Here is a 26,175-nt window from a genome sequence, read left to right as displayed (position 1 = left end):
CTTTGATAGACAACCTTAAGAGAAATGACCCAGAGTCGCTCATGGATCCGAGTTTGGGAATTTTCTTAACAAACTAGATTGAATCGGGGGGGGGGGGGTCTGCGCCTACAGATCTGTGCGCAGAATCTGGCGACAATCCTGGTCGTCTTGTCGTCTTTGCCTAACAGGAGAAGATCGAATTTGGAGGTCAGCAAGCCTCACCAGCAGGGGGTCAATGGTTTCTCTACTTTGTAAAAGGGACATCAAAAAAATATGTGTTCAGGGCTTCCTATATCCCCCAATGGACAGGCGCAAATTCTCTGGTCGTATGGGACTTTATTAAGGTTCTTCTTAATAAAAGTTAGCACTTCAGTGGAAAGGCTGAAGAAAATGAGTATGTGAGAACCATTGTTGGCATCGTCTGTCTCGAAAAACAATGAAGTGTGCCTAGGGGGTGTGTGAAGTCAAGTTAGCACCTCCTGGGGCACAAGCCTGGGCAGTGCGTGTGGAGGTCCTGGGCTGCCCAGACGACAAGATCTTCCTCTTGGCCTCACTGATGTGGTCCAAAGAAAAGCAGAGCAATAAGCTAGAACACACCGGGGCAATCTCATCCTGCGACCCCATTGCTGCATCAGCATCCAGCCCTGCAACTGGCAGCATGGCTTAGATACTGAAGAACAGTCTCTTGTTGAGGAATGGGCTTGGCCCGATTGTGTTCTGCAGCTGATGTTATGAATCCCTGATATGGATCAGAAGCGCGACAAATATTTGCAGCTAAAAGGTACAAATGTTTTTGTCTTGAGCTGCCTATCTTTACCATTGGCGTTGCCTTTTTCTATAGCGTTTCGCTTGCTGTGGTTCCAACGCACTCCCTGGTTCCTCAGATGGAACTGAAATAAATCTACATTGTCAATGGTTACAAGTATAGTTTAAATGAAACGGGTAAAGTTTGGCTGGTGGCCTGGCTGGCTCCTGATTTAGCCTTTGGCTGGGCTGAGCTGATGGAATGCCCTAGGAACGTACCCACAAAATTGTCAAGAGCAAACAGGGCCCAAGATGCCCAAATCTGTATGGGAAGATCTACAGTGGTACCTTGGTTCTCAAACGCCTTGGTACTCAAATAACTTGGAACCCAAACACTGCAAACCCAGAAGGAAGTGTTCCGGTTTGCAAACTTTGTTCGGAAGCCAAATGTGCTCCATTTTGAGTGCCACACTTCCGTTTTGAGTGTTACGCTGAGGTCTGTCTGTCTTTGCTATTTATTTTGCGTTTTTGCGGCTCTTTTTTGTTTTGTTTTTGTGACTGTGTGGAACCCAGTTCAGCTACTGACTGACTGATTGCGTGACTGCAGTACAGTGGTACCTCAGGTTAAGAACTTAATTCGTTCTGGAGGTCCGTTCTTAACCTGAAACTGTTCTTAACCTGAGGTACCACTTTAGCTAATGGGACCTCCCGCTGCTGCTGTGCCGCCGCTGTGCGATTTCTGTTCTCATCCTGAAGCAAAGTTCTTAACCCAAGGTACTATTTCTGGGTTAGCTGAGTCTGTAACCTGAAGCATCTGTAACCCGAGGTATCACTGTACATTGTTTATTGCTTTCATTTTATGGATCAATGGTCTCGTTAGATAGTAAAATTCATGTTAAATTGCTGTTTTAGGGGTTGTTTTTAAAAGTCTGGAATGGATTAATCCATTTTGCATTACTTTCTATGGGAAAGTGCACCTTGGTTTTGGAACGCTTTGGTTTAGGAACGGACTTCCGGAACGGATCAAGTTTGAGAACCATGGTACCACTGTATATGAAATACATCATCATCAGACCAGTGAACACAGTGGCCAAGTTTGCCGACAATACTAAATCGTTCAGGGCCTCTTCAACAGGAGTGAGTGGCAGTAAAATGGCAAATGCAATTCAATGTGAAAAAAAGAAAAATAAAGTTTTGGGTATAGTGGCGGGGTGGGGTGTGGATATTAATTTCACATATAAGCTCATGGGATCTGAACTGATGATAACTGACCAGGAAGAAGAATGTGATGAAGATGGTGTCGCAGTGTGTGGCAGCTGTGGAAAAGCCAAATTCCATGCTAGTGAACAAAAGAAAAAGCTCATCCTCAGCCTTTCATCCCTACCTCAACATTCTCAAGTGTAAAAAACACAGTTAAGAGAATAAAGAAAACCTCAAAATCTACATTCTAGCGGGATATGGATTGTTCATTTCCCCCCACCAAACTCACAAGCCCCAGACTCTGAGTTCTACATACTAGCTGTGTGCCACGCTTAGAGGTATGGGCTTGAAAAGTAACTTGTACAGTCAATTGATCTATGAAACTAAGAGAACTAAGTAAAGTATTCAAATATTCATTGTAAATGGCACATCTGTATTTTTCTTAAGAAAAGTTGATATTCACAATTATATGTAGAAAACAGAAGCTGAGCACTAGAGAACAATTACTGACATAACTACAACAGCAACAAAGAACAGAGAGAAGGAAAACAAGTGCTGAGGAGTAGAAAGTGACAGAATTTTTAAAAAGTTGAGTTCGACTGGCGTCCTTCCATTCGGTGGAGCTAGCCGCTCCGCATTGCCAGAAGGGTGACTGGAGATCTGGGAGAGCCGGTATTGTTATTAACAAAACTAATGAACAGAAGCAATTTATCTTGTTTCGCTTTACCATTAACAACTCTTCTGTGCTGGGTCAAATGTTCACATAAAGCTGTGCCCCAAATTTTACTGCACCACCCACCCTTTGTGGGCAAAGAGACCCGTTTCTGGTGCCATCGCTTGCAGCTGGTAACATTGCTAACAGGTCTTTGTGCTGGACTCTGGGATCGCTACCTGTTCCAACTGAGAACAGGGCTAGAATTGCATTATACAATCGTGCCTTGGTTTTCAAACAGCTTAGTTCCTGAACGTTTTGGCTCCTGAATTCTGCAAACCCGGAAGTGAGTGTTCTAGTTTGCAAACTATTTTTGGAAGCTGAATGTCTGATGGGGCTTCTGCGGCTTCCAATTGGCTTCCTGCAGCCAATCAGAAACCGTGCTTTAGTTTTCAAACATTTTGGAAGTTGAATGGACTTCCAGAACAAGTTCTGTTCGACTTCCAAGGTACAGCTGTAATGACAATGGTGCCCACCTGAGAGGTGCTGGAATTGAGTTTTCCCAGCAGGGAAAAAAAGCCCTGGGGCAACCCCACCCCAAATGAAACACCAATCCTCTTTCACCACACCCCCCTCCAGCACAACGGCGAGGCCCCCTTGGCAGCATAAGGAAATTCAACTGGTATCCGGAGCCATCTCCCTAGGCACGAGCGAGATCCTCAAACCACGCCTTTGTTCTGCTTTAGAAGCACCAGGTGCTCAAACATGTCGTCTGCCAGAGAATGTCTTTTCACGGTCATTACGTTCCCCCCTGCGCCAAAGAGGCGCTCAGCAGCGGCGCTGGAAGGCAGGCCCGTGTTGTAGGCAAGGAAACTTTTCAAAATCTGCGGGAAGGCATGCAGTGAAGAAAGCTCGCTGTTGGGGAACTTCAGGTACCTCGAGACCTCCTCTTCGGCAGAGTCCGATGCCGACTTCTTGCTTCGGGACTGTATGCCGAAAAACTCGTCGTCGCAGTCGACGGCGCATTCCCTCTCCGAAGCGCTCTTGACCTGCTCGGTGACCACCCTCTGAATCTCGGCTCTCAGCAAAGCTTCCATGGTACTTTTGCCGATCTCAGTGTTGCACAGATCCAACCAGTCCACCTTGAACCGCGGGTGCAAGCAGGCAGCCACCAACAGCTTCCTCTCCTTCCAAATCGGCTCAAACCTTTTCCTTATCCCTTCCCGCACAATCTTCACCAGAGGACGGCAGTAGGTGCAATTTGCAGGCTTCTTCTCCAGCACCTCCAACTTATGGTCCAGAGCGTAGAGAGTCGGGAGCAGGTAACCCATAAACATGCCGTTTTCCTTTTGAAGGATATCGAGGGCCTGGGCCACAGGAGCAAGGATCTCGCAATATTCTTGGACCACCTGGGCCTCGGGAGCTGTGATCCTCTGCAAGGAGCAGAAGTCCAGGATGGAATCCATCTTCTGCGGTGCAGTGGACAGTAGATCCCTTAGCTGCTTCAGAGCATCGTAGGTGGTACTCCACCTGGTCTTACTGGGGACCCTGAGCAAGACCCCGCACTGGTCTTTGATGTACTCTGCGGTAATCGCCGATTGCTTTTGTTTGGACCACAGCTTAGAACACTTCCCCAGCAAGGAGCAAAAGTGTTTCTTGAAACCGCCCAGAGGAGAATTCTTAGAGTTGAGGACTCTCTCGATGTCTTGGGTGGCCACCAAGTTCAGCGTGTAGCTTGCGCACCTTTGGTGTGGGGGCAAACACATTTCTTCTTCAGCGCCCCTGTATTCACCCGTGTCCAGAATGTTACAGACATCCACAAACTCCACTTCCTGCTGGTCGCTGTCTCCTTCGTCTGCTTGGTCCATGACACCCACCGCCTCCTTGTCTGTGTAGAAAGCTCTGAAGGCTTTGACCAGGTTACAGCCGTTGTCCGTGGTGGTGCATACCACTTTGTGGTGGATTTTGTACTCCACGTGGATGTTGTGCAGAGTCGTGGCGAGGTCGTAGGCGTGGTGTCCTTTCAGGCGTCGGCAGGCCAGGGCGCAACACTCCCGAGTTAGGGTCTCCGGGTTGATCCAGTGGGCCGTCACCCCGAGGTAGGTCTTCCGTCCATGCGTCCAGCAGTCCGCAGTGGTCGCCACATGCTGTACCCGTGTCATCTTCATGGCCGCCTCCTCCCGCATGTGGTATGCCTTCTTTTCCAGCCTCTCTTTCAGAGTCTTGGACGACATGATGGACAGCTCCTTGCCGAGGCCCAGGCGAGCAAACTCGATGAACGAGGGCTTGTCCACCAGCTGCAGGGGCACCGTCTCCTCCACAATGAAATCCAGCAGTTTCTTATCCAGCAGTTTCTGGCTGACAGGCTCCCTGCTGGACCCCCATCTCTCCAGGGTGGCCGGCATCTTGGGAGGTCTCAAGCCGCTCACGTCTTCCGCCTCGGAGAAGTCGTGCTTCTTTGTATTCTTCCGTTTCGCTGCCTCAAGGACTCTGAGCTGCTCTGGGTGCTGCTTCTGGAAAAGAAAAGAGCGCTACTTTATTTATATATATTTTTTTATTTGATTTTTAAAAAATGTAAACGTACAACAAACAGCAATTCAAAATATCGAGATTGCTCTGAATCTCCTGACTTCCCCCCATCCCTTCCATAGGTCCTAATGATAATATTTACAACCACGTATCAATATTTATCCTATTTTTTCCCTTCTAAATTATCTATACTTTCTGTTACTTTACAAGTGTGGTTAAAATCCTGCCAATGTTTTGACCTGCTTGCAGTGGTCTCGTAAATAAATTACGAACTTTTCCCATTTTTTTAAAAAAGTTCTTGTCATCTTGATTTCTGAGCTTCCCAGTTAATTTTGCCATTTCGGCATAGTCCATCATCTTGATTTGCCATTCTTCTCTGGTCAGGGTTGTTTCTTTCTTCCATGCCTGGGCTAGTAGCATCCATGTGGCTGTTGTCGCATACATAAACAATCTTTTAAGGCTTTTTAAGGCTCAGCCTTGGGTGTCTCCAATGGGCACCTACCTGCAGATGCCGTTTCAAGTTGGACGTGGAGGTTGTGGCGGCGCTCACCGTTTTCACTTTCGGCAAGCAGAACTTGCACTGCACCGTTACGTTTTTGCCCTTCTGCGACACAAAACAAAAGGCGCACTCAAAGCCGAGCCACGGCAGCGGTTTGGCGGAGGTCGACGGTCTCGCCAGCAGCGCATCTTGGGCAGTGCCCTCCTCCCCGACAACTTTGCAGTCGATATTCTGGCCTTTCTGGGTCTCTGTAAGCAGAGCAAGAATAATCTCTATTGAGACAAACCTTCTTCTTCCTCTACCTTTCCCTGACCGGAGAAAGTGATCAGGGGATTCTGTTGGGATTCCCAGTATCGATGACTGTTGATATTTGTGTCCCGGTATTGGCTGAGCAACTTCACCCCACTGAAGCCATCGCAACACCACCCCGACCTCAGTAAACACAAGACAGACAGGGACTCTTGTTGGGAGGTGGTTCAATCAAGTTATGGGGTGTAGGCAGCCTTTGCCACCGCCAATATTTGGATTTACTCTAACAAGCCCAGATATCGTCCCACAGTTTTTGTTAACATCATAACCTTTCCCAAGACATCTCTTAAAATCGGTACCTGCCCATCTCGTCACTTCCTCCGAGCCCCACCTAATCGGGTCTTCTTCTTTCAGCCAAGACATCAAGTCCGGTTTGGGGATTTCTTTCAAAGAAACAAACAGGCTAGTTGCTTCTGAGGACAAAATATATTCCATGTTCACCCATTGCTATAGCCTCCTCCCAAAAAGCCCAGAGGAAAATGCATTGATCTCCAGCTGAATGATAGGATCCAGCAGGATTCACCTGGCTAATAATAATAATAATAATAATAATAATTTGTATACCACCCCTCATCTGAAGATCTCAGGGCGGTTCACAGCATAAAAATACAAGGTGAAAAAATACAAAATAAAAACAAGAACAAAACAAAATAATACCCCCAAAAAACAAATTTAAAAGGATACAGGATGTTAACCAGCCAAATGCCTTGTTAAAGGGGAACGTTTACAGGGCTCTTTGCCTCTCAGCAACAGAGGCAGTGGTGTGGGGGGAAGAGGAGATAAAATTTGGCAGATGGGAGGAGCAGTTCGGGAACCCGCAGCCGAAAGTTACAGGAAAGCTGGTGTTTGGTACATTTGACCATGTGGTCTCCCATCAGAAGAGATTTTCTTTGTGAGGAGAGTCCTTTGGATCATACCAAAAGCCTGTCTCGCTCAGCATCCCCCAGGAAGCCCAAAAGACGTAAGGCAACAGCCCTCAAGTGCTGTCCTCTTGCAGTCACTGAGAGCTTTCTCTTTCATGAAGCCATCTGTTCTGTTTTTGTAACATCCCTACAAAGGCCAGCTGGATCCATATGGGAATCCCACAAGGGGGAGGTAAAGGCAATGGCCCATTTCAGCTGCTGGTGCTCATGATTAGTCATCATGATTAGTAGCGAGAGCTTTACCTGCCATCAGTTTGCTTAACCCTATTCTTCTGCCCACCAGAAGAACGCATAGCCTGAGAGGTTAACCCAGCGGTTCCCAAAGCGGGCAATACCACTGCTCCCTGGTGGATCCCGTTCGCAACCAGAGGTACCACTGTACGGTATTTAGCTTAACTAATTCAACAAGATTGATGGGTACTGACTTTTCGAAGCCTGAGAGGCATTTATACTTCCATTGTCAGTGCCACGGTAGGGTTACCTGGAAAGACGCAAAGAGGCGGGCGGAGGGGTGGGATGAGGTGGACAATGGAAGTGTAAATGCCTATCAGGCTTCGAAAAGTCAGTACCCATCAATCTTGTTGAATTAGTTAAGCTAAATACCATACAGTGGTACCTCTGGTTGCGAACGGGATCCATTCCAGAGGCCCATTCGCAACATGAAAAGAACGCAACTTGCAGCGGCACGTCTGCGCAGGCGCGGGTTGCGATTTGCTGCTTCTGCGCATGCACGTGACATCATTTTTGCGCGTCTGCGCATGCGCGAGTAGCGAAACCCTTTCCGGTACTTCCGGTCGCAACCTGAAAGAACGTAACTTGAAGCGGAGGTAACATGAAGTATGACTGTAGTTTTCATTGCGTTTTGAATAAATGTGAAGGAAGCCAATAACACAATAAAATTCAAAACCATGCATTGCAAGCTGCTATTCTGAATAATGCTTTTCATAGGGTAGGGGGCACTGGGGACGAGTTTGATGTAACCCAAGGGAGCAAGAGCCCGCCAAACATTTGGGAACCACTGGGTTAATCTGTCAGAAATGATAACACACTGGAAATGGCAATTTATTCTATTCCCAAAAGCTGAGCACCTACCAGCTGATGTCTCTTCTTCTTTCGGATCCTGGGGAAATGGGTCCTCTCCTTCTTCCCAGCAGGAGCTAACATCTGATTCTTTTGAGGAGACAAAACCAGATGCTTCTGATCACAAAACAGTAATAGTAATAGTAAGTTATTATTTGTACCCCACCCATCTGGCAGGGTTTCCCCAGCCACTCTGGTGAACCAGAGCAGCGCACGGAAACGCCGTTTACCTTCCCGCCAGAGTGGTACCTATTTATCTACTTGCACATTGATGTGCTTTCAAACTGCTAGGTTGGCAGAAGCTGGGACCGAACAACGGGAGCTCACGCCGTCACGGGGATTCGAACCGCCAACCTTCTGATCGGCAGCTCCTAGGCTCTGTGGTTTAACCCACAGCGCCACACGCGTCCCTACATTCCAGTTTACGATTCAGTTTTTATATATATATATATAGTGGGGGAGAGAGAACCTTGATTTTTGGGGAGAGGGAAATCCATACCGTGGACGTGTCTGGAGGCGGGGGAGGGATGGGAGCATCCTTACCCAGAGAAGTCACTGTCTCATAATTCTCCTCCATGACCTCCCTGTGCAGAGCTCTTTGGCCTGGATCCAGCAGAGCCCATTCCTCCTGGGTGAAATGCACAGCCACCTCCTCAAACGTCACCAAGTCCTGGAAGAGAGCGAATAACGCCAAGATTGCAGGTTGGACCCTCGTTTGGGAACAATCACATATATTCCTGCGTTGCAGAGGGTCAGACTAGATCACCTTCCAACTCTACGACTCCACTAATAATAATAATAATAATAATAATAATAATAATAATTTATTTGTATCCCCCCCATCTGGCTGGGTTTCCCCAGCCACTCTGGGCGGCTTCCAGCACAGATTAAAAATACTTTAAAATGTATTTCAATGTGGTGTCGTGGTTAAAGTATCAGACTAGGACCGAGAGACCTGGGTTCCAATCTCCGTCCAGCCATGATGAAGCTCAGTGGGTGAACCAGGGCTCAGCCTTAGCCTGTGCAGGGGAATTAAACGAGGACCACGTAGACTCCCTGGAGGAAAAGATGGGGTATAAATGCAACAAACTCAGATATGCAGATGACACAGCCTTGATGGCAGAAAGTGAGGAGGAATTAAAGAACCTCTTAATGAGGGTGAAAGGGGAGAGCGCAAAATATGGTCTGAAGCTCAACATCAAAAAAACGAAGATCATGGCCACTGGTCCCATCACCTCCTGGCAAATAGAAGGAGAAGAAATGGGGGCAGTGAGAGATTTTACTTTCTTGGGCTCCATGATCACTGCAGATGGTGACAGCAGTCATGAAATTAAAAGACGCCTGCTTCTTGGGAGAAAAGTGATGGCAAACCTAGACAGCATCTTAAAAAGCAAAGACATCACCTTGTCAACAAAGGTCCGTATAGTTAAAGCTATGGTTTTCCCAGTAGTGATGTATGGAAGTGAGAGCTGGACCATAAAGAAGGCTGATCGCCGAAGAATTTATGCTTTTGAATTCTGGTGCTGGAGGAGACTCTTGAGAATCCCATGGACTGCAAGAAGATCAAACCTATCCATCCTTAAGGAAATCAGCCCTGAGTGCTCACTGGAAGGACAGATCCTGAAGCTGAGGCTCCAAGACTTTGGCCACCTCATGAGAAGAGAAAAGACCCTGATGTTGGGAAAGATGGAGGGCACAAGGAGAAGGGGACGACAGAGGACGAGATGGTTGGATGGTGTTCTCAAAGCTACCAGCATGAGTTTGACCAAACTGCGGGAGGCAGTGGAAGACAGGAGTGCCTGGCGTGCTCTGGTCCATGGGGTCATGAAGAGGCGGACACGACTAAACGACTAAACAACAACAACAACAAATGCAACAAATCTTTGAATTAATTAAAGCAATCCCTGGGATTTCCCACCATGCCTAGGAGACAGGAAAAGGAGATTCCCCGATTTCTCTCTTCCCACGCGCCCCACGCCCCCCCAAAAAAACTCTGGTGCGTGTAAAGCTGCACTCCTTCACCCCCATCAATCGCTTTGCACTCGGAGCCGCGCCTCCCCCGAACTTCCCCGCTGGCCTGCCTTGCAGGAGCGTCGTGCAATGCAAAGAAGGCAAGACCGGGCATGCTCTCCCCGACCTTTCTTGCATTGCACCCTGAACTCTTCTCTCTCCGCTGGCCCAGCTCCTTTTCTGGAGGAAAACTCGCGAGGAGGCCACCTCCCTGAGTGCCTTCACAATGGACCACAGGGACAGGGAAGGACGCCCAGCCGCCTTCACTTCCGGCTCTCATTCAAAGGAGGAGCAGCAGCAGCTGTTTCCTTTGCGCTGGCCGCCTGCGAATGGGAACCCGAAGTGTCTCAGCGATGCCCGTGGGTGGCATTGAGAAAGGCGCTCTGATTATTGGGGAGGGAGGGAGATCTCTTGGCTAAGGGTTGCAAGGGAGGCAGAGGAAGACAAAAGAAGTGCGTTTTTTGTGAAGAGTTCAGCAGAAAAGCCTGCTGGGTCAGGCCAAAGGGGATGCATCTGCTGTATCTGAAAAGACTTGCACTATTTGCACATGGCAAATAGTCTTCCTTGGTGGTATGAGATGTTTTTAGTGAAAAGGTGGGGGGCTGGGAATAACAATAAATAATAATATTTTTTTATTTATACCCTGCCCTTCCCGGTTCAGAAAACCGGGCTCAGGGCGGCTAACAACAAATTTAAAACACTCAATAGATGCAACAAAAAGCAGCATAAAATACAGTATAAAACGTGAATAAGTTCAGAATTCAAAGATTGACTTAGGGGGGGAAATCCATTCAATAATCATTAGATGATCACCAGGGCTAGCCGGCTAAATTAGTCCTATTTGGGTTGGCGTGGAGACCAGGGGAGAATTAGCTGTGGGATCCCAGAGCGGGTAATCTTCATAAAAAGGGAGGGGGGAGGGAAGTAAGGGGAATAAAATATCGGGCTAAGTTCAAGTTGAAAGCCAGGCAAAATAGCTCTGTCTTACAGGCCCTGCGGAAGGAAGTTAAATCCTGCAGGGCCCTGGTCTCCTGGGACAGAGCATTCCACCAGGTTGGAGCCATCACTGAGAAGGCCCTGGCCCTGGTGGAGGATAATCTGACTTCCTTAGGGCCCAGGACCTCTAAATTATGATTATTCATGGTCCTTAAGGTCCTCTGCGGGGCATACCAGGAGGTGTCTCGTTCCCCCTGAAATGGACTGAACTGGATTGGATTAAGGTGTCAGACAGACAGCAGACAATATTCATCTATTGGGAGATGCAAGCTCGTTCTGGGCATCGTCTAGAATCACAATGAATTCCCCACATTCAAAGTCAAGTGTTGCCCTCGCCCCACCGAAACTGAAGGCTACCCTGCTGCCCCTACCCACTTTCCAAACTCATTTTTAGGTTAGTCTTGAAGAACTCAAACAACCCACCCAGTGATCAGGTTCTTGGGGGTGGAAGGGCAGGTAAAGCTGGTCTCATAAGACAGGCAGGAGACTGGAGGGAGGCAATAGTATGCCTTGAAAGACCTACATTGGCTCCCAGTACGTTTCCAAGCACAATTCAAAGCGTTGGGGCTGACGTTTAAAGCCCTAAACGGCCTTGGTCAAGTATACCTGAAGGAGCGTCTCCACCTCCATCATTCAGCCCGGACACTGAGGTCCAGCGCTGAGGACCTTCTGGCGGTTCCCTCCCTGCAAGAAGCCAAGTTACAGGGAACCAGGCAGAGGGCCTTCTTGGTAGTGGCACCCGCCCTGTGGAACGCCCTCCCACCAGCTGTCAAAGAGAACAACAACTACCAGACTTTTAGAATACATCTGTAGGCAGCCCTCTTTAGGGAAGCTTTTAATGTTTAATGGGTTATTGTATTTTAATATTCTCTTGGAAGCCACCCAGAGTGGCTGGGGAAACCCAGCCAGATGAGCGGGGCATAAATAATAAATTACTATTATTATGGAACACCAACCAGGAAGCAGAAACCCTAATGCCAGTCTTTTGTGCTCTGAGAAGTTTTGGAAAGGAAATCTAGAGGATTCCTCCATTCCCAACAGCTGAGCGGGTGACCATCTCTTCCGCGCAGATTCTGTTCCTTGCAGATGCCAGCCCTGTGACATGGACCTCTCAAGACTAGAAACCTTCGGAGACTTGCAGAGGGCTGCTGGCTCTCTAAAATCTTTTTCTTGTTGGGCTTCTGCAGCACTGGTGACTGAGGGAAAGTGTCGCATTAATAATAATAATAATAATAATATTTATACCCTGCCCATATGGCTTGGTTTCCACAACCACCCTGGGCGACTTGCAGCATAAAACCTATGTCAGCTTCTTCCTCATGGAGGGATGCCCAAAACCCTCTCCTCAAAGCTTATGCATCTGCCTTACTTTTCCACCTCTCTGTCCATTCGCTTTCGTTGCTACTTCCAACAAAAGCGTATCCCAGTGTGCAAAGGTGTGATCGTGGCAGCTTATATATAACTTCCTAGGGTTTTTTTTAACAACAAACAGAACAGGAAAGGCAAGATGTAAAGGCTATGGGGGGGGGGGAGGATTTCAGAGGGGCTCGCCCCACAAACCCAGTCTGGTTTGGAGTGGGGGGAGGGTTGGGGTAATTTGCAAGTGATCCTGGTATGAGAGCGGATGACACCCTGCATCAAAATAAAAAAATCCTTTCTGAAATGCAAAAGGTTTGGAGGATTAAAAATAATCAGTGAGTAATAAGAACGATTAAAACACTTCAGTATCTACTGAAGGCATGCTGAAACAAGTATGTTTTAAGAAGGCCCTGACAAAAGAGTACAGTGGTACCTCTGGTTAAGAACTTAATTTGTTCTGGAGGTCCGTTCTTAACCTGAAACTGTTCTTAACCTGAGGTGCCACTTTAGCTAATGGGGCCTCCCACTGCTGTCGTGCTGCCACCGCTGCACAATTTCTGTTCTCATCCTGAAGCAAAGTTCTTAACTCACGGTACTATTTCTGGGTTAGCAGAGTCTGTAACCTGAAGCGTCTGTAACCCGAGGTACCACTGTACAGGGAATGTGCTTGCCTGATGTCAATAGCAGGGAATAATTCTAGTGGATTAGGCCCTTGAGAACTCTGGCCCAGATCTATATACAGTTATACCTTGGAAGTTGAAAGGAATCCGTTCCAAAAGTCTGATCAACTTCCAAAACTTTCAGAAACCAAAACACAGCTCCTGCAACTCCTTCCGAGACAATCGGAAGCCATGGAAGTCCCGTCGGACGTTCGGCTTCCAAAAATAGTGCACAAACCAGAACAGTCACTTCCAGGTTTTCGATGTTCGGGAGCCAAAACTTTCGAGAACTAAGCTGTTTGAAAACCAAGGTATGACTGTATTTGAACAGGCAGTTTACTCCTCCAAGCTCTTCAGCAGGTTTTCCCCAGAACTGCTGCCTTTCCAAAAGCTTCTCAAACTGCCTGGGGAAGCCAGTTCAGCTCTGTGATTGTTGCTAAAACACAACTCTCACTCCTCTCTTGCCCTGCTCCTGGTACCCAATGAAAGTGAAGGCCGTATCTAATATACAACCAGAGAGTGAAATCAGTTTGGATTATGCTATTTAAAATAAATCGGCAGAAGTCCAGTGACTGCATTGCGCTTTTGGATTACGAAAACCCACAAACAAAAATTCAGAAAACACAACTCTTAAGATAAAAACTCTCGGGATACAATGATTACACAGCGAAATAAAGTGAAGCAATTCATTTATTTATTTATGAACAAAATCTCTATACCATTGAAAGGTTAGCTTTTCATGGAGTCCCCATTAAATATCTTAGGGTCATGCAGATGAGAGGATCTACTAGATGTTGTGTACTTGGGACTTTTCAAAAGCGTTTCAAAACCTCCTTAGTAAGCTTAGACCAGGAACTGCTTAAAGAATATAAAAGCCATGAAACTGGATCAGGCCAAAGGCCTAGCTGGAGGGTATTGAAGGAAACTTTCATAGAATTGTGTATTTGAAAGGGAACCCAAGGGTCATCTAATCCAACCCCCCAGCAATGCAGGAATCTCAACTAAAGCATCCGCGACAGATGGCCACCCAACTTTGCTATTTGCTGATCAGAAGGTCGGCGGTTCGAATCCCTGCGACGGGGTGAGCTCCTGTTGCTCGGTCCCTGCCCCTGCCAAACTAGCAGTTCAAAAGCACATCAAAGTGCAAGTAGATAAATAGGGAAAGTAAACGGTGTTTCCGTGCGCTGCTCTGGTTCGCCAGAAGCGTCTTAGTCATGCTTGCCACATGACCCGGAAGCTGAACGCCAGCTCCCTTGGCCAATAAAGCGAGATGAGCGCCGCAACCCCCGAGTCGTCCGCGACTGGACCTAATGGTTAGGGGTTCCTTTACCTTTACCTTATCTCTGTGCTTCTTTGCCATCTACAAACCCCTCATGCCAAAACATCCTAGTAAGATCTCACTTGCTTTCCTATGCCCAAAGCTTCCATGTTAGACTGCAAATCCTTACAAGATATCGTATGATGCATGTTTCCTTTAATTATCACATTTTTTTCACATGCATTTCCTCCTGTATTTATCGGACGTCTTCCTCCCAGTTGCGACTCACATTAAAAACCTTTCCACATTTAATTTCTCTGCTGCTGTGTTCTTTGAAATGTATTGCTCATTAAAGCTCTTTCCACACTCCATGCAATTAAATTGTTTCTCCGTTATGTGGATTCTTTGATGTATGTTAAGGCTACTGCTGCGCCTGAAGCTCCTTCCACACTTCTTGCACGTAAATGGCTTCTCCCGTGTGTATTCTTTGATGTGCAGTAAGACGACTACTCACACTAAACCTCTTTCCGCACACCACGCACTGAAATGGCTTCTCCCCTGTGTGGGTTCTTTCATGTGGAGTAAGGCTGCTGCTGTCGCTGAAGCACTTTCCACACTTCTTGCATTTAAATGGCTTCTCCCCTGTGTGGGTTCTCTGATGTACAGTAAGGTGACTATTCACGCTGAAGCTCTTTCCACACACCACACACTGAAACGGCTTCTCCCCTGTGTGGGTGCGCTGATGTGGAGTAAGGCTGCTGCTGTCACTGAAACTCTTTCCGCACTCCTTGCACTTGAATGGTTTCTCTCCTGTGTGGGTTCTCTGATGTACGGTAAGGTGACTACTCACACTAAAGCTCTTTCCACACACCGTGCATTTGAATGGCTTCTCCCCTGTGTGGGTTCTTTCATGCGGAGTAAGGCTGCTGCTGTCACTGAAGCACTTTCCACACTCCTTGCATTTATATGGCTTCTCTCCCGTGTGAGTTCTCTGATGTTTACGAAGGTTACTGAGCAAACGGAAGCTTTTTCCACACTCTGTGCATTTATATGGTTTCCCCCCTGTGTGGATTCTGTAATGTCTACTGAAATCCGATTTATCTCTAAGTATTTTTCCACATACTGGACATGCCTTCCTGCTTTGATCTTCTTGTAGCATCAGGGGTTCTTGGTCATCAAAACCCTGCACAGTCAATGATTTCTTCTTCCCATTCTCTGACTGGTTTTGTTCATGGTTTGGGGGGTCCCTTTGATTGTCAAACATCCCTTTTCCTGCTTCAGCTGCAGGTGTTTCTGGTGCTTCTCTATAGTTCCCGTTGCTTTGGCCATCATCTGAGGGAGAGGTGAGAAATAAAATCATGGGTGAATTTCAAGGGGAAATCAAAGGTTCTCATCACAGATTGAACCCATTTACCTACCCCCGCACCCCCCGCATTTTGGCATCTCTCTGTTTCTCCCTCTTCTGTCTGTACTTAAGAGAACACTGTAAACAACTAAAAACTTTGGCAGGATTTGAGTAATGCTTGTCCAGTGGTACCTCGGGTTAAGAACTTAATTCGTTCTGGAGGTCCGTTCTTAACCTGAAACTGTTCTTAACCTGAGGTACCACTTTAGCTAATGGGGCCTCCCGCTGCCGCGCGATTTCTGTTCTCATCCTGAAGCAACGTTCTTAACCCGAGATACTACTTCTGGGTTAGCGGAGTCTGTAACCTGAAGCGTCTGTAACCCGAGGTACCACTGTAATGTACAAAAAACTCTGCAAAAATGAATTACTACTTTTTTAACAGGTTAGAGAAAATAAGATAAGCAGCAGAAAAAAAAAAAGACTGACAATGGTAACCATGGAAGGGTGGAAGAAAGTCAAGGGATTCAGAATATCCTAATGGAAGAGGTGAATGATGTGTTTGAATTTAAATTTGTTATGTAAAGCTTAATAAAAATATATTTAAAGGAATAGAAGTGCAGCAAAGGGGGGAACTGACCAAACTGGGAACAACTCACTGCTCTGTGGTTCCTATACATTTGGAAGGTCTGATATAAGAACCCAAGAAGATGCCTTAGGCAAGAATCAGAGCACTGGGGTCTATCTAACTCACTAGGGTCTACACTCACTTCCTGTGGCCTTGCAGGTTCCAGATGGGGTCTCTGGAGAAGGTGGGGATTAAACGTAGGACTTTCTGAACGCAAAGATTGTGGTCTGACACCGAGTTCTGGGTTTCCTCCGAAGGCAGGCGTGGGCCAAGACTAGCACTCCACAGGTATGCAGTGTTGTCTTGTTCCCATTTTTCGCAGAGACATTTTAAGAGCAGATACCTGCCAATCTCTTCCCTTCTTCGAGAGGCCAATTGATTCTTCTCCTTCTGGGCAAGGGATCAAGTCCTGTTTGGGGATTTCTTCCAATGAAACAGGCAGGGTGGTTACTTCCGAGGAGAAACCATTCAGGCACCCCAAGTCCACCCAACTGCTCTCCGGACAGCTGCCCAAACACAAGAGCAGGGAAATGCATGATCTTAGGTCTCCTGCCAGCACACTGGATGGGAAATGTGGATCTGGTATGATCCACCTGGCACCTGTGAACAGGTACAGTGGAAGACAAGCCACTTAAAAAAAACCCCCCAAAACCTGGGGCATATCAGAGCATGTAGAAGGCAAACCTCAACCTGGATGCCAAAGAACAGCCCCCATGGATCCACCCTACAGCCTATCCAGTCTAGCGTTCTCACAAGGACCAACGAGATGCACATGTGAAGCCCAGAAGTAGAACAGGAAGCTAACTGTTCCCTCCTCCTGCTGTTCTCCTGATTCTGGAGGTAGCACATAGCCTTGAGAAGCCTTCTCTTCCATGATTTTCTCTGATTTCCTTTAAGCTCTGATGGGTCTATCTGCCCTGGATGAAATCATATAGGAACGAAAAAAAGTCCTTCCAAAACAGCTGTTGATGCCTCCTCTTTGGGATCCAGGATAAATGGATCTTCTCTTTCTTCCCCAATGGAACTGAAGTCCCATTCTTTCAAGGAAACAAACAAGTCTAGCTTTTAAAAAAAATCAGATTCCAAACTGAGCCATCTCTGTGACACATCTAAGGCTAAGAAGGGGGGTGGTTCCAACTTTGTAACTCCTACAACACATGAATGCCACGTGGGGGCTAAAATCCCAGCAGGATCAGCAATGAACATGCACTCACTGGATATGAAGCTGAACTTGAATTCCTGTTCAAACTCATCAAAACCAGTTTTGATCTTTATGTTAGGGTGCCATTTTATTACACAAATTAGAAACCGGCTCGGCTAATAATAATAATATTTTTTATTTATACCCCGCCCTCCCTTGCCAAAGCTGGGCTCAGGGTGGCTAACAAGCAATAATAAAAACAAATTGAATGAATACAACTTAAAAACAAGATTAAAATACAACATTAAAATATTGAAACATTAAAATATTAAAATGCGGTCTCATCACAGGAGAAGGAAAAAGAAAGAGGGGGAGGGAATCAAATTGGCTCCAAGTCAAAGGCCAGGCGGAACAACTCTGTCTTACAGGCCTTGCGGAAAGAAATCAGATCCTGCAGGGCCCTGGTCTCATGAGGTAGAGCGTTCCACCAGGCCGGAGCCAGTGTTGAGAAGGCCCTGGCTCTGGTTGAGGCTAATTTGACCTCCTTAGGGCCTGGGACCTCTAAGGTGTTGCTGTTTATGGACCTTAAGGTCCTCCGTGGGGCATACCAGGAGAGGTGGTCCCGTAGGAGCCCAAATGCCTGTTGGGGATGGCATGGTGGAACTTGGCAAAGCCAGTTCTTCTAATTTGGGCTTGGCACCGTTCCTCCTCCTCCTCCTCCAAAAAAGAGCCAGAGGTATATCCTGACATTAAGAGTAACAGGAACATAAAAGGAGTGACCAAAACTGTGCACAGTATTCAAGTGTGGTTGCAGTAAAGATTGGTAAGAACGTAAGAACAGCTTACGCCTTATGTCTGCGTAGAACATATTATCAGCCTGCTGGATCAGGCCAATGGCCCATCTAGTCCAGGATCCTGTTCTCACAGTGGCCAACCAGACGCCTGTGGGAAACTTGCAAGCAGGACATGAGCGCATTTTCTATCTTGTTAGTTCCTACTAGCCTTTCCTTTAAACTGAAAGGTCCCAAATGCTGCACCGTTTCTCATAAGGGAGTTACTTTATCCCCTTGAGGATTTTGGTTGCCCTTCTCTGGAGGAAATACGTTTTATAGACATTAAGCTTCAAGGCACCGGAATGTATCCAGCTCGAGTGTTGTGAGAACGCATTTGCAATTATTTGGTGGCAGTAATAATAATAATAATAATAATAATAATAATAATAATAATAATAATTTATTACTTATACCCCTCCCCAACCACTCTGAGTGGTTCCCAACACAATATTAAAAACAAGATAAAACATCAAACATTAAAAACTTCCCTAAACAGGGCTGCCTTCTAGCACAAAGAAAAGTATCGAGGGAGGTGCAGAACAAAAGGGACAAATTCGTTGGGTTACGATAATCTTTATTGTCATTGTCCCATACAGAACAACGAAATTGAAAAATCTACAGAAGACATTCAAAACCCAACAAGCCTGCTATCCCAGCTATCCCAACCTGGTTAGCCCCCTAAAAACTCTGATACCCCATTTTTAAACACAATATACTCCCATACAGACTTCTTACAATGCGTTTAAATCCAAAATTGCATTTGGGTAGAAACTGTTTCTCAGGTGGCTAGTCCTAGTCTTTATAACCCTGTACCTTCTTCCAGAAGGCAGAAGCTGAAAGAGATCATTTCTGGGGTGCGCACTATCCTGCACTATCTCTGCAGCTTTCTTATGGCACCTGGAAGCAAAGATTTGATCTATGTGGGTTGGTGGGGGAATAGCAGAAAGAACAAAAACATGCTGAACAAACAATTGAGGGGGAAAGCAACCTTACCTAGAGAGGCCAACGTCTTACAATTCTCCTCCATGACTTCCCTGCGCAGAGATCTTCAGCTGGGATCCTGCAGGTGCCACCTGCCCTCCGTAAAATCCACAGCCACTTCCGTAAAGGTCAAGAGAGCCTAGAATAAGAAGGAAACACAAGCCGTATGCACAAAGAGTCACTAAAGTAAATGGATGGGTAAAAACATTGGAGGAATTTGGTAAACATGAGAGGGACAGGGAGGGAGGGAGTTTGGAATGTCTCAATTTTTCCCCCAAAGGTGTCTCTCCTCCACACACCCTTCAACATTTCGCCAATGAAAATAGGGATGTCCCATTCCATAATGATAATTTTACTATTTACACCCCACACATCTTACTGGGTTGCCCCAGTCACCCTGCGCAGCTTCCAACATATATAAAATGATAATAAAACATTAAAGATTAAAAAACCCCTTCCCTATATAGGATTGCCTTCAGATGGCTCAGAGGTTGGATAACTCCATCCCCTCCAACATTTCTCTGATGGAAAGAGGAACGTCCTAAGGAAAAGCGGGACATTCCGGGATCAAATCAGAAACCGGGATGGGCTTCTCTAAATCAGGGAAAGTCCCTGGAAAATAGGGACCCTTGGAGGGTCTGCCTCTGGCTCTAGGGCACAAAAGCAGCACAACACCCCCCTAGACCCATAAGTCTGTTTTGCCTGCACCAAAGCGGCTTCCCCCGCCCTCTCCCTACAAATCCCCCGCTGCAAGGGGGAGAGAAGTGGCTTGATCCCTTCGGAGGAGAGAGGGCAGCTTCCCAGAGGTTCTTGCTTCCCCAGCCCTCCCCCCCCCCCGCATTTAATTTCCATTTTACACTTGAAACAATAGTAACATTTCAAATAAAAGAAACACACAACCGGCATTGGCTCCTCTTCCCTGGTGGTGCATTTGATTACTGCCTTTCCCACTACATTTCTCCCTGTATTCCTCATCTTCATATCTCAATTGTTTCATTTATTCTGTCACTGCTCACTTCTAAATTGGTTTACATCAGGGGTGCCCAAACCGTTTTTCAGAGAGCCAGATTTGATAAAGTAAACATGCATGAGGACCGACCAAAGTTGTTGAGCTTTCTTTTTTTAGGATTGAAGAAGTTGCTGAGCTTTTTTAATAATAATAATAACAACAACAACAATAATAACAATAATAATAATAATTTTTTATTTAAACCCCGCCCTCCCCGGGCTCAGGGCAGCTAACACCAAATATAAATACAGTAAAAGCATTTTTTTTTAAAGTTGATTAAAATATAAGTTAGAATACAGTTTAAAATAGGGTTTTACCGCAGGACATATACTGCCACGGGGGCCGGATTAAATCGACCGGCGGGCCGGATTAGGCGCCCAAAGCGGACTTTGGACATGCCTGGTTCACAATGTGCCTCTAAATATTCCACACGAAACAGAAAGGTTTTTCCCCTTCTTCTTTTTGATCCTGATCTCTTGCTCTGTTTGTCAGTCTTGCCATTTCCACATATTCTATTAACTTTGCCTGCTATTTACCCCCCCTTCACCTCCCCAAGGAAACCCTCGTCCTGCGCCCCCTCCCCAACCTCATACACCCCCCCCCAAAAAATAGGGCACCTCTTAGATTTCACCCCATTCCTCGAACCTCTTCCGTAACCGCCTTCTCCGCTGGACCATTTCTCCTGCCGGAAGAAGGAAGGAGCCCCTCTAGCCCCCACCCCGTCTGTTGCATTGCAGCTTCCGGCCTCTCTAGGAACCAGAACTCGGTTCCTTAACCTCCGGAGGACGGCAGGGCGGGACACGCCCCCCCCCCCCGCGCCTTTTCAGGCCTAGACTGTGCCTACTGCCCCCCGTGAAACGAAAAGGACTGAAAATGCTCAATTATCTGTTGATTTCTGAAATATACTCAGAGTCGCAAAGTGATTTCATGCTCTTTATTCAGCTCATAGTGGTGAGGAGGAATGAATGAATGAAAGTCCCCTCAAAGTATCTGCTTTATATACATTATTTACACAATGGGCTGCACATGATTGGCTAATTCCGGAATTCTACTTTAAGCCAATCAAGTTGTGGATTCACTTCTATCTGGAGCATGATTGGGTGGTTCCTGCCAACCAATCATACTGCTGCATTGTTCTAGGACCAATCAGACTGCTGCCTTTTGGATCCTATTGTTCTAGGACCAATCAGACTGCTGCAGTTTGGATCCTATTCAACTCAGTACATAACAATTTCCTAAAAAAGGATCAAAAGCTTGGGTTTCCTTTAAAAAAAGCTCAAACCTGCCTCCACCCCCCCCAAATCCTGGCTACGCCCATGACCTCCCCCATCTTTGGCCCTGCTGGCTCCGCTATGGCTGCTTTGAGGAATGGGGTGGGTGGTGGGGGTCGCATCTGGCCAGAGATTTCATAGAATCATGGCATCTTAAGAGTTGGACCCCTGAGGGTCATCTAGTCCAACCCCCTGCAATGCAGGAATCTCGGCTAAAGCATCCCTGACAGATGGCCATCCAGTCTCTGCTTAAAAACCTCCAAGGAAAGCAAGTCCACGCAGGCCCGCCTCTACCCAGTGGTGCAAGTGGCACGCCGCGCCAGGGCGCCATGGTTTTTTTTTATAAATTTTTTATTAATTTTCCAACATATATCAAAACATAACACAACTGACAATACACAAACAAACAAACATACAAACACGTATAATTTCATAACCTCTTTTTCATAAATCTTATTTCAACGACTTCCCCATACCTCCCTTTTCTGCATCCCTGTTTTAAACTTCCAGCAACCCCTAATTTCAATTACTTATGATTCAATTTCTTTAATCCTTTTTCTCTTACCTAATTATTTGTCACTGCAATTCTGTTTTACATTACCCATAACATTTTAGCACTCATTAATTTTACAACAGTTCTTAAGATAAGTTTTGAATTTCTTCCAATCTTCTTCCACCGTCTCTTTTCCTTGGTCACAGATTCTGCCAGTCATCTCAGCCAGTCCCATATAGTCTATCACCTTCGTCTGCCACTCTTCCAGCGTGGGTAGTTCTTGTGTCTTCCAATACTTTGCTAAAAGAACTCTTGCTGCTGTTGTAGCATACATAAAGAACGTCCTATCTTTCCTTGACACCAATTGGCCTACCATGCCCAGGAGAAAGGCCTCTGGTTTCTTATGAAAGGTACACTTAAGTACCTTCTTAATTTCATTATAGATCATTTCCCAGAAGGCCTTGATCCTTGGGCACGTCCACCAAAGGTGGTAGAAAGTACCTTCCGTTTCCTTACATTTCCAGCATTTATTATTGGGCGTATGATAGATTTTTGCAAGCTTGACTGGGGTCATGTACCACCTATAAATCATTTTCATAATGTTCTCTCTTAAGGCATTACATGCCTTAAATTTTATACCGGTAGTCCATAACTGTTCCCAGTCAGCAAACATAATGTCATGACCAATGTCTTGTGCCCATTTAATCATAGCTGATTTAACCATCTTATCCTGTGTATTCCATTTCAACAGCAAGTTATACCAGGGCGCCATGGTTTCAAGGGCGCCAGCCTGAGTGTCCGGGGAGGAGAGAGTCTGTGGCACTTGGACGGGCTCTTTTGCTGCAGGCTCTGCCGAACGAGGAAGAATGAGATAGAACGGGGAAGGAAGCACTCGTGGAAAGAAACCCGTGTTTGTCGTCAGGGGCCTTTAGGGCGCAGGCCGCGGCTTATCGATGAGCTGCTCTCCTCCTCGTTCTCCTCTCTACTGAGAAAAGGTGCCACACGAGTTCCGCTTTGGCACGTCTTTCATCTGCCCCCTCCTCCTCGCCAAGGGCCAATGAGGCTCTTGGCGAGGAGGAAGGGGCATATGAATTTCCCCTCCCCTTTCCCCACTCCCTTCCTTCCGTTGGTCCGTCAGTTGGGGTTGCGTGCGTGTGCCAGTGGCACAGGCCCAAGCCTCGTCCCCCTCGCGCTTCCCTCATGGTCTCTGAGCAGGATGGGTCCCGGCCTCCGCCCTCATTCCCCAGCCAGCGTGAGCGAGCCTTGGGAGCGGCCTCTTCCTCCGCGCACGCACAGGCGGCGAGTGCCAAGCAGAAGCACGAAGGAGAAGCACCTGAAACTGCTGAGGGAGGGTCTAAACTTCACCACATGCATGCAACTAAAGGAAAACGTTATGAAAATGTTCTTCAGATGGTATATGACACCCACAAAATTAGCAAAAATGTATAAGACAAGCAATAGGTGTTGGAAGTGTAAAGATAAGGAGGGTTCCTTCCACCATATGTGGTGGGAATGCAGGAAAGTAAAATACTTCTGGGAAAAAATATATAATGAACTCAAGAAGATACTAAAATACACATTTAAAAAGGAACCAGAAATTTTTTTATTAGGAATTTTAGGAAATGAGATAAAAAGAAAAGATCATAAATTTTTTCAATATGCGGTGACGGCGGCAAGAGTGTTAATGGCTCAGAAGTGGAAACAACAGGAAACACCGACTGTAGAAGAATGGAGAACAAAATTGTTAGATTATGCTGAGTTAGACAAATTGACAGGAAAGATCAGATATATATGAGACCAAAATTTCATCGAGGACTGGGGGAAATTCGTGGAATATCTGGAAAGTATAAGTAATGGTCAGATAACGCTAAGGGGATTTAAAGAAGCACTGTGAAAAATTATGAAATATTGCCTAAAGGGAATAAATTGATAGATATAAAGAATGTCAATATAAAAATAAGAAATGCGTAATTTAGATGATGGCTACGAATGATTTGCGGAAAAGCTGAAGGAAGTCTAGGAAAAGAGTAAACTGTGAAACAAATGATGTGAACTAATTTGTTTATTGTTTTGATGTAAATCAATAAAAATTATTTCAGAAAAAAAAAAGAAACTGCTGAGGGAGATGAGCAGCCTCCCACCAAACCGCAAGTGCTTCGACTGCGCGTCCACAACCTCCCAAGGGAGTCCGTTTCACTGTTGAACAGCTCTTTCTGTCAGAACGTTCTTCCTGATGTTTAGTTGGAATCTCCTTCCTTGTAAACTGAAGGAAGGAGAAAGCAAGTTTGTTCCCTCTTCGATGTGACAGCCCTTTAGACGTTTGAAGATGGCTATCATCTCTCCTATGAGATCCAACCTATCCATTCTGAAGGAAATCAGGCCTGAGTGCTCACTGGAAGGACAGATCCTGAAGCTGAGGCTCCAATACTTTGTCCACCTCATGAGAAGAGAAGACTCCCTGGAAAAGACCCTGATGTTGGGAAAGATGGAGGGCACAAGGAGAAGGGGACGACAGAGGACGAGATGGTTGGACAGTGTTCTCGAAGCTACAAACATGAATTTGACCAAACTGCGGGAAGCAGGGGAAGACAGGAGGGCCTGGCGGGCTCTGGTCCAGGAGGTAACGAAGAGTCGGACACGACTAAACGACTAAACAACAACATTATATCTCCTTTGTCTCTTTTCCAGGTTAAACATACCCAGCTCCTTCAACCGTTCCTCACAAGGCTTGGTTTCCTCCCTGCAATGCAGGAATCTCAGCTAAAGCATCTGAAATATACTCAGAGTCGCAAAGTGATTTCATGCTCTTTATTCAGCTCATAGTGGTGAGGAGGAATGAATCAAAGTCCCCTCAAAGTATCTGCTTTATATACATTATTTACACAATGGGCTGCACATGATTGGCTAATTCCGGAATTCTACTGTAAGCCAATCAGGTTGTGGATTCACTTCTATCTGGAGCATGATTGGGTGGTTCCTGCCAACCAATCATACTGCTGCATTGTTCTAGGACCAATCAGACTGCTGCATTCTGAATCCTATTGTTCTAGGACCAATCAGACTGCTGCCTTTTGGATCCTATTGTTCTAGGACCAATCAGACTGCTGCAGTTTGGATCCTATTCAACTCAGTACATAACAGCATCCATGGCAGATGGCCTTCCAAGCTCTCTCCCTTCTGGGACCCACTTTTGCTCTTTGTCAAGAACTGAAAAGTGCCAGGCAAGAGACTTTCCTTCTCCCACCCCTGCTTTTTCCATTCTTTATCTGATGGGAAGTAATGGTGGCCAAGGGAGGAGGAATCTGTGCAGTTGGGGTCTCCCAGCCTTCCATGCTATCCCGAGTCAGCTGCTAGGGGACCCCGCTCCCCACAACCGCTGCCCTTCTGCCAAACGGAAAAGATTTTAGCCATACGGAAGAGCGGGAGAGAAAATGATGTTTTGTCTGTGGAGTAATGCATGTACCACCTGACCCTGATGTTGGGAAAGATTGAGGGCACAAGGAGAAGGGGACGACAGTGGACGAGATGGTTGGACAGTGTTCTTGAAGATACCAGCATGAGTTTGACCAAGCTGCGGGAGGCAGTGGAAGACAGGAGTGCCTGGCGTGCTCTGGTCCATGGGGTTATGAAGATATGGACGTGACTAAACGACTAAACAAGAACCACCCGACCAAAGGACCAAGGGTATCAAATGCCCCAACAATTGGGAGAAGAGGCAGTGTGTGTCTCTGTAATATTCCTGAGGTAAAGGTAAAGGGACCCCTGACCATTAGGTCCAGTTGTGGCCGACTCTGGGGTTGCGGCGCTCATCTCGCTTTATTGGCCAAGGGAGCCGGCTTACAGCTTCCGGGTCATGTGGCCAGCATGACTAAGCTGCTTCTGGCGAACCAGAGCAGCGCACGGAAACGCCGTTTACCTTCCCGCCAGAGCGGTACCTATTTATCTACTTGCACTTTGAGGTGCTTTCAAACTGCTAGGTTGGCAGGAGCAGGGACAGAGCAACGGGAGCTCACCCCGTCGCGGGGATTTGAATCGCCGACCTTCTGATTGGCAAGTCCTTGGCTCTGTGGTTTAGACCACAGCGCCACCTGCGTCCCATGGATTCCAAAGGTAGCAATAACTTTTCTCAAATCTCTTTTTGAAATCGGATCCGGCATGACACACATCTAGCAACTTATGTCAAGGAGAAGCAGGGAAAAGCTCTCACAGACCCTGAGCAGTTCAAAGCTTTATAAAATGTTTCAGGATGTACTTATATTGCACTTGGAAGTCATTACTGT

The 26,175-nt window shown here is 46.6% G+C and overlaps 3 protein-coding genes across 7 annotated transcripts in view; 1 reads left to right on the top strand and 2 right to left on the bottom strand.

The window, feature by feature from the left end:
* Positions 1–26,175, top strand: part of LOC310756805 (vomeronasal type-2 receptor 26-like) — a 112,667-nt gene that overhangs the window by 40,810 nt on the left and 45,682 nt on the right. The window lies entirely within an intron of this gene.
* LOC310756531 (uncharacterized protein) lies at positions 2,336–10,228 on the bottom strand. 2 transcript variants are annotated; one of them, XM_083600764.1, is made up of 6 exons: positions 10,053–10,228; positions 8,459–8,585; positions 7,928–8,005; positions 6,212–6,295; positions 5,607–5,851; positions 2,336–5,088 (listed from the first exon to the last, which is right to left on the bottom strand). In XM_083600764.1, the coding sequence occupies exons 1-6, from the start codon at positions 10,203–10,205 to the stop codon at positions 3,295–3,297; spliced, it is 2,481 nt and encodes an 826-aa protein (XP_083456890.1). In that variant the 5' UTR covers positions 10,206–10,228; the 3' UTR covers positions 2,336–3,294. The 2 variants fall into 2 exon arrangements, with proteins under 2 accessions (XP_083456890.1, XP_083456891.1); XM_083600765.1 differs by lacking the exon at positions 10,053–10,228 and adding an exon at positions 9,938–10,018.
* On the bottom strand, positions 13,599–20,916 carry LOC310757053 (uncharacterized protein). Of its 4 annotated transcripts, none has more exons than XM_083602168.1 (5): positions 20,777–20,837; positions 19,135–19,663; positions 18,955–19,038; positions 16,511–16,767; positions 13,599–15,529 (listed from the first exon to the last, which is right to left on the bottom strand). In XM_083602168.1, the coding sequence occupies exons 4-5, from the start codon at positions 16,701–16,703 to the stop codon at positions 14,619–14,621; spliced, it is 1,104 nt and encodes a 367-aa protein (XP_083458294.1). In that variant the 5' UTR covers positions 16,704–16,767; positions 18,955–19,038; positions 19,135–19,663; positions 20,777–20,837; the 3' UTR covers positions 13,599–14,618. The 4 variants fall into 4 exon arrangements, with proteins under 4 accessions (XP_083458294.1, XP_083458295.1, XP_083458297.1 ...); XM_083602169.1 differs by having other exon boundaries at positions 19,135–19,261; positions 20,777–20,815; XM_083602171.1 differs by lacking the exons at positions 16,511–16,767; positions 18,955–19,038 and having other exon boundaries at positions 19,135–19,261; positions 20,777–20,916.

This window comes from Podarcis filfolensis (genome assembly GCF_964270895.1).
Source record: "Podarcis filfolensis genome assembly, chromosome: 2".
Taxonomy (NCBI): Eukaryota; Metazoa; Chordata; class Lepidosauria; order Squamata; family Lacertidae; genus Podarcis; species Podarcis filfolensis.
This window is presented reverse-complemented; position numbering and strand designations above follow the sequence as displayed.